Below are 7,983 nucleotides of genomic sequence, written 5' to 3' on the forward strand. Positions count from 1 at the left end.
CTTTTATAACCTATTCTACCCTTTCCCTCCTGCAGGCTCTTCCTGTGTCGAGACTAATAATATCAGTCACAAGGACTGGCTGGTGAGGAATACAGCAAGATTCAGCACCAGTGCTTCGTACACGGACCTCAAGCTCCTAAGCAAGAATTTCACTGGGGTGAGTCTTGGGTGGAAAAGAAACTAAACAATGCACTCTCAGTCTTGTTTGATTGCTCTGCATTCTGGTATCTTTATTGAAACCCAGGTCATTATGTTTGGTAAAACTATTAAAGGAAAAAAGCAAGTAGAGAACAATTTCAACTTTCTGCTGCAAAAATCCAATACATTTCTACTATCAACGTTCTGCCCCTAACATCACCTCAAGGGTGATAGGACACGACATTGAATAGTGTGGGTGAGATGCACATCCAGCTTTGTGATCCTTACTTGTGCTTTTCCCCTCAGCTGGAAGCACTGGCTCTGCTTTCCCCAGGACAAGTAGCAGAACTGACTGTGGACCCCAGTGTCGGTGCACTGGACAATGTGGTGATAATCAATCAGGTCTTTGACATGCTGCAGAACCCTTCCCATGGCAGAGAGCTTGAGGATTTCTTTACAATGTTTGTCTTGGTCACAGCGCAGGTACTTTTTAATGGTCAAACACTAACATAAACTCCAACTTCCAAAATGAACATGAAGAAAATGTAATTGCGGGTTACATAATTTGTGGCAAGTTTCAAAATTAAATTCAGTTGCTTTTTTTCCCTTTAAAAAAATTAATAAATCTTAGAAATTCTCTAACCCTACATTCCCATGTTAGGAGACCTATTCCGGGCCTCATTGTCTTGATCAGTTTTGCCATGCTGCAAACGAGTATAGAAGAACTGACCTTTGCTGATCACTGAACTGTAGACCATATATTTTGCTCAGAGAAATATAACAGCCATCTACAACACTGATGTGAGAATGGTCATGCTGAACCGCACCTTTGCCGCCCTGAGTCCCGAATTCCCAACCTTCAGTACTACCGAGTGGGAAGACTGGTTCCAAGTCAAACTAGTTCTGCTGCTGCCTAGTGTCAGTCCTGGTATTCTGGCAGCTATACCGAACAACATCAGCTGTGATTCCTACCAAGCTATGTAAGTGTGACTGCTGAACTTGTCATACCTTATCCTGGTCCCTTTTGAATTGTGTATATAATTTGTCTGTGCGTAAATTATGCAGTAAACTAAATGTACCACGGAGCCAGTAAGCTACAGTATTGTTGGTTATTCTCTTTGTTCTTTCACAGAATCAAAGGCCTGGACCATGCACTGAAATCATCTGAACAGTCTCACTTGAATTCCAGCCTGTTGCTGCCACCCCCAAAAGGTAATCTGCTGACAGTGAATTCCATGCATTCCTGTTTATTGTCTAACTGTACCATGATTAGAGAGAAGCCAGTTTGGGTACTGACCCGCTTGTTTGGACAGCCGCTCAAAAGCCATGATCAGGGTTTGCGCAGCGACAAAGTATAAAGGCACAGGCACAGGACTGAACATCCCACTAGGGATTGACAACAGGACCTGCTTATTCGCATTCTGGATTGTGTGATAAGGGGAAATCACATTGGCATAGTGGAAACTTGTCTTCCAGTTTCCACTGCATTTTCATATCGTTGTTTTGAGCACGTTATCATTTTTTTATTTATTTATTTATTTATTTATTTATTTTTAAACAGGTTGCCCTGGGCACTTGGAAAAACTGGATCTGCTTTCCCCAGAAGAGATAAGCAGCCTGATTCTGGACCCCAAAGTTGGCGCATTGGAGAGTGTGGGGATCATCAATCAGATTTTCGACAGGCTGCAGAACGATTCAAATGCCAGAGAGCTTGATCTCTTCTTTATACATTTTGTCTATCTAACACAGAAGGTATGTTTTACTTGTGAAACACCCCAAAAACTTGATCAACCTTCTATATGCACTCGAGAAGAGTTCTGAACCAACAGCCCTGATTCCGTGAAGCATAGTAAGAGAAGCATGAATTTCATGATAGGGAGCTTGGTTTCAGAACGTTCACAATGAAACTCTTACTCTCCAGTTAGTAGTTCTATTATTGTCTTCAACTACCAGCTGTTCCATGCAGCATGCTAGTATACTGTATATATTCAGGCCTCTGAGCTGTACTGAACTGTGAACATTTTCCTCTGTTCAGGATAACGTGACAGTCATTAAAAACACTGATGTGAGAATGGTCATGCTGAACCGCACCTTTGCCGCCCTGAGCCCCGCATTCCCAACCTTCAGTACTACCGAGTGGGAAGACTGGTTCCAAGTGAAACTAGTTCTGCTGCTGCCTAGTGTCAATCCTGGCATTCTGGCAGCTATACCAAACAACATCAGCTGTGATTCCTACCAAGCTATGTAAGAATGACTGTAGAACTGGTAATACCTTAGCCTGAAAACTGTAACAACAGAGTTTGTTACAGACATATACATTTAAAAACCAGCCTATACTACCTGCAATTTTTTGTGCAGCCCTATTGTAGGACACTCTTTCAGTGTCACTTAGAACATTGCTAGAAATATTGCTGGACATTTTTAAGCAAGTGTATTGCAAGTTTTCCTTCTGCAGACTCTTGTGATTTATATTTCTATTGTAAATTTGTCCTGAACGCCCAGGCATGACTTATGCTAATGCCTGTTTTATTTATCTACTGTATATTATTGTGTGTTGTAAATGTATGGATCCCGCCCACAATTGTTATTTCTCATTTCTGATTCCATCCTTTACAGAGTCAAAGGCCTTGACAATGTGTTCACATCACTATCACACGGACAAACTCAGGCTGTGTTTAATTTCATCAAGAGCTACTTAATGCAGCCATTCCCTGAAGGTAATCTTTTGGAAATCCATTTTAAACATTCGGTCCTTAAATCTGGGAAAAGATAAGGGCAAATCTTAGTGAAGTACACAGTCGTTTCAATGTATTTTCCAAAGTTTGTTCCTAAATATCCTTTTATAACCTATTCTACCCTTTCCCTCCTGCAGGCTCTTCCTGTGTCGAGACTAATAATATCAGTCACAAGGACTGGCTGGTGAGGAATACAGCAAGATTCAGCACCAGTGCTTCGTACACGGACCTCAAGCTCCTAAGCAAGAATTTCACTGGGGTGAGTCTTGGGTGGAAAAGAAACTAAACAATGCACTCTCAGTCTTGTTTGATTGCTCTGCATTCTGGTATCTTTATTGAAACCCAGGTCATTATGTTTGGTAAAACTATTAAAGGAAAAAAGCAAGTAGAGAACAATTTCAACTTTCTGCTGCAAAAATCCAATACATTTCTACTATCAACGTTCTGCCCCTAACATCACCTCAAGGGTGACGGGACACGACGTTGAATAGTGTGGGTGAGATGCCCATCCAGCTTTGTGATCCTTACTTGTGCTTTTCCCCTCAGCTGGAAGCACTGGCTCAGCTTTCCCCAGGACAGGTAGCAGAACTGACTGTGGACCCCAGTGTCGGTGCACTGGACAATGTGGTGATCATCAATCAGGTCTTTGACACGCTGCAGAACCCTTCCCATGGCAGAGAGCTTGAGGATTTCTTTACAATGTTTGTCTTGGTCACAGCGCAGGTACTTTTTAATGGTCAAACACTAACATAAACTCCAACTTCCAAAATGAACATGAAGAAAATGTAATTGCGGGTTACATAATTTGTGGCAAGTTTCAAAATTAAATTCAGTTGCTTTTTTTTCCCTTTAAAAAAATTAATAAATCTTAGAAATTCTCTAACCCTACATTCCCATGTTAGGAGACCTATTCCGGGCCTCATTGTCTTGATCAGTTTTGCCATGCTGCAAACGAGTATAGAAGAACTGACCTTTGCTGATCACTGAACTGTAAACCATATATTTTGCTCAGAGAAATATAACAGCCATCTACAACACTGATGTGAGAATGGTCATGCTGAACCGCACCTTTGCCGCCCTGAGTCCCGAATTCCCAACCTTCAGTACTACCGAGTGGGAAGACTGGTTCCAAGTCAAACTAGTTCTGCTGCTGCCTAGTGTCAGTCCTGGTATTCTGGCAGCTATACCGAACAACATCAGCTGTGATTCCTACCAAGCTATGTAAGTGTGACTGCTGAACTTGTCATACCTTATCCTGGTCCCTTTTGAATTGTGTATATAATTTGTCTGTGCGTAAATTATGCAGTAAACTAAATGTACCACGGAGCCAGTAAGCTACAGTATTGTTGGTTATTCTCTTTGTTCTTTCACAGAATCAAAGGCCTGGACCATGCACTGAAATCATCTGAACAGTCTCACTTGAATTCCAGCCTGTTGCTGCCACCCCCAAAAGGTAATCTGCTGACAGTGAATTCCATGCATTCCTGTTTATTGTCTAACTGTACCATGATTAGAGAGAAGCCAGTTTGGGTACTGACACGCTTGTTTGGACAGCCGCTCAAAAGCCATGATCAGGGTTTGCGCAGCGACAAAGTATAAAGGCACAGGCACAGGACTGAACATCCCACTAGGGATTGACAACAGGACCTGCTTATTCGCATTCTGGATTGTGTGATAAGGGGAAATCACATTGGCATAGTGGAAACTTGTCTTCCAGTTTCCACTGCATTTTCATATCGTTGTTTTGAGCACGTTATCATTTATTTATTTATTTATTTATTTATTTATTTTTAAACAGGTTGCCCTGGGCACTTGGAAAAACTGGATCTGCTTTCCCCAGAAGAGATAAGCAGCCTGATTCTGGACCCCAAAGTTGGCGCATTGGAGAGTGTGGGGATCATCAATCAGATTTTCGACAGGCTGCAGAACGATTCAAATGCCAGAGAGCTTGATCTCTTCTTTATACATTTTGTCTATCTAACACAGAAGGTATGTTTTACTTGTGAAACACCCCAAAAACTTGATCAACCTTCTATATGCACTCGAGAAGAGTTCTGAACCAACAGCCCTGATTCCGTGAAGCATAGTAAGAGAAGCATGAATTTCATGATAGGGAGCTTGGTTTCAGAACGTTCACAATGAAACTCTTACTCTCCAGTTAGTAGTTCTATTATTGTCTTCAACTACCAGCTGTTCCATGCAGCATGCTAGTATACTGTATATATTCAGGCCTCTGAGCTGTACTGAACTGTGAACATTTTCCTCTGTTCAGGATAACGTGACAGTCATTAAAAACACTGATGTGAGAATGGTCATGCTGAACCGCACCTTTGCCGCCCTGAGCCCCGCATTCCCAACCTTCAGTACTACCGAGTGGGAAGACTGGTTCCAAGTGAAACTAGTTCTGCTGCTGCCTAGTGTCAATCCTGGCATTCTGGCAGCTATACCAAACAACATCAGCTGTGATTCCTACCAAGCTATGTAAGAATGACTGTAGAACTGGTAATACCTTAGCCTGAAAACTGTAACAACAGAGTTTGTTACAGACATATACATTTAAAAACCAGCCTATACTACCTGCAATTTTTTGTGCAGCCCTATTGTAGGACACTCTTTCAGTGTCACTTAGAACATTGCTAGAAATATTGCTGGACATTTTTAAGCAAGTGTATTGCAAGTTTTCCTTCTGCAGACTCTTGTGATTTATATTTCTATTGTAAATTTGTCCTGAACGCCCAGGCATGACTTATGCTAATGCCTGTTTTATTTATCTACTGTATATTATTGTGTGTTGTAAATGTATGGATCCCGCCCACAATTGTTATTTCTCATTTCTGATTCCATCCTTTACAGAGTCAAAGGCCTTGACAATGTGTTCACATCACTATCACACGGACAAACTCAGGCTGTGTTTAATTTCATCAAGAGCTACTTAATGCAGCCATTCCCTGAAGGTAATCTTTTGGAAATCCATTTTAAACATTCGGTCCTTAAATCTGGGAAAAGATAAGGGCAAATCTTAGTGAAGTACACAGTCGTTTCAATGTATTTTCCAAAGTTTGTTCCTAAATATCCTTTTATAACCTATTCTACCCTTTCCCTCCTGCAGGCTCTTCCTGTGTCGAGACTAATAATATCAGTCACAAGGACTGGCTGGTGAGGAATACAGCAAGATTCAGCACCAGTGCTTCGTACACGGACCTCAAGCTCCTAAGCAAGAATTTCACTGGGGTGAGTCTTGGGTGGAAAAGAAACTAAACAATGCACTCTCAGTCTTGTTTGATTGCTCTGCATTCTGGTATCTTTATTGAAACCCAGGTCATTATGTTTGGTAAAACTATTAAAGGAAAAAAGCAAGTAGAGAACAATTTCAACTTTCTGCTGCAAAAATCCAATACATTTCTACTATCAACGTTCTGCCCCTAACATCACCTCAAGGGTGACGGGACACGACGTTGAATAGTGTGGGTGAGATGCCCATCCAGCTTTGTGATCCTTACTTGTGCTTTTCCCCTCAGCTGGAAGCACTGGCTCAGCTTTCCCCAGGACAGGTAGCAGAACTGACTGTGGACCCCAGTGTCGGTGCACTGGACAATGTGGTGATCATCAATCAGGTCTTTGACACGCTGCAGAACCCTTCCCATGGCAGAGAGCTTGAGGATTTCTTTACAATGTTTGTCTTGGTCACAGCGCAGGTACTTTTTAATGGTCAAACACTAACATAAACTCCAACTTCCAAAATGAACATGAAGAAAATGTAATTGCGGGTTACATAATTTGTGGCAAGTTTCAAAATTAAATTCAGTTGCTTTTTTTTCCCTTTAAAAAAATTAATAAATCTTAGAAATTCTCTAACCCTACATTCCCATGTTAGGAGACCTATTCCGGGCCTCATTGTCTTGATCAGTTTTGCCATGCTGCAAACGAGTATAGAAGAACTGACCTTTGCTGATCACTGAACTGTAAACCATATATTTTGCTCAGAGAAATATAACAGCCATCTACAACACTGATGTGAGAATGGTCATGCTGAACCGCACCTTTGCCGCCCTGAGTCCCGAATTCCCAACCTTCAGTACTACCGAGTGGGAAGACTGGTTCCAAGTCAAACTAGTTCTGCTGCTGCCTAGTGTCAGTCCTGGTATTCTGGCAGCTATACCGAACAACCTCAGCTGTGATTCCTACCAAGCTATGTAAGTGTGACTGCTGAACTTGTCATACCTTATCCTGGTCCCTTTTGAATTGTGTATATAATTTGTCTGTCCGTAAATTATGCAGTAAACTAAATGTACCACGGAGCCAGTAAGCTACAGTATTGTTGGTTATTCTCTTTGTTCTTTCACAGAATCAAAGGCCTGGACCATGCACTGAAATCATCTGAACAGTCTCACTTGAATTCCAGCCTGTTGCTGCCACCCCCAAAAGGTAATCTGCTGACAGTGAATTCCATGCATTCCTGTTTATTGTCTAACTGTACCATGATTAGAGAGAAGCCAGTTTGGGTACTGACCCGCTTGTTTGGACAGCCGCTCAAAAGCCATGATCAGGGTTTGCGCAGCGACAAAGTATAAAGGCACAGGCACAGGACTGAACATCCCACTAGGGATTGACAACAGGACCTGCTTATTCGCATTCTGGATTGTGTGATAAGGGGAAATCACATTGGCATAGTGGAAACTTGTCTTCCAGTTTCCACTGCATTTTCATATCGTTGTTTTGAGCACGTTATCATTTATTTATTTATTTATTTATTTATTTATTTTTAAACAGGTTGCCCTGGGCACTTGGAAAAACTGGATCTGCTTTCCCCAGAAGAGATAAGCAGCCTGATTCTGGACCCCAAAGTTGGCGCATTGGAGAGTGTGGGGATCATCAATCAGATTTTCGACAGGCTGCAGAACGATTCAAATGCCAGAGAGCTTGATCTCTTCTTTATACATTTTGTCTATCTAACACAGAAGGTATTCATGATAGGGAGCTTGGTTTCAGAACGTTCACAATGAAACTCTTACTCTCCAGTTAGTAGTTCTATTATTGTCTTCAACTACCAGCTGTTCCATGCAGCATGCTAGTCTTTGCCACCCTGAGCCCCGCATTCCCAACCTTCAGT

General features: G+C 41.9%; 1 protein-coding gene across 1 annotated transcript; it reads left to right on the forward strand.

Moving 5' to 3' along the window:
- Positions 1–34: 34 nt before the first annotated feature.
- On the forward strand, positions 35–7,834 carry LOC121312680 (the record flags this gene model as incomplete). Its single annotated transcript, XM_041244358.1, has 19 exons — positions 35–157; positions 445–621; positions 910–1,118; positions 1,271–1,350; positions 1,700–1,890; positions 2,174–2,382; positions 2,755–2,855; positions 3,011–3,132; positions 3,420–3,596; positions 3,886–4,094; positions 4,247–4,326; positions 4,672–4,862; positions 5,146–5,354; positions 5,727–5,827; positions 5,983–6,104; positions 6,392–6,568; positions 6,858–7,066; positions 7,219–7,298; positions 7,644–7,834. Coding segments are annotated over exons 2-19 (2,730 nt in total), but the record flags the coding sequence as incomplete, so codon positions are not given.
- Between the last annotated feature and the right edge of the window lie 149 nt (positions 7,835–7,983).

This window comes from Polyodon spathula, unplaced genomic scaffold, assembly GCF_017654505.1.
Source record: "Polyodon spathula isolate WHYD16114869_AA unplaced genomic scaffold, ASM1765450v1 scaffolds_4256, whole genome shotgun sequence".
Classification (NCBI taxonomy): domain Eukaryota; kingdom Metazoa; phylum Chordata; class Actinopteri; order Acipenseriformes; family Polyodontidae; genus Polyodon; species Polyodon spathula.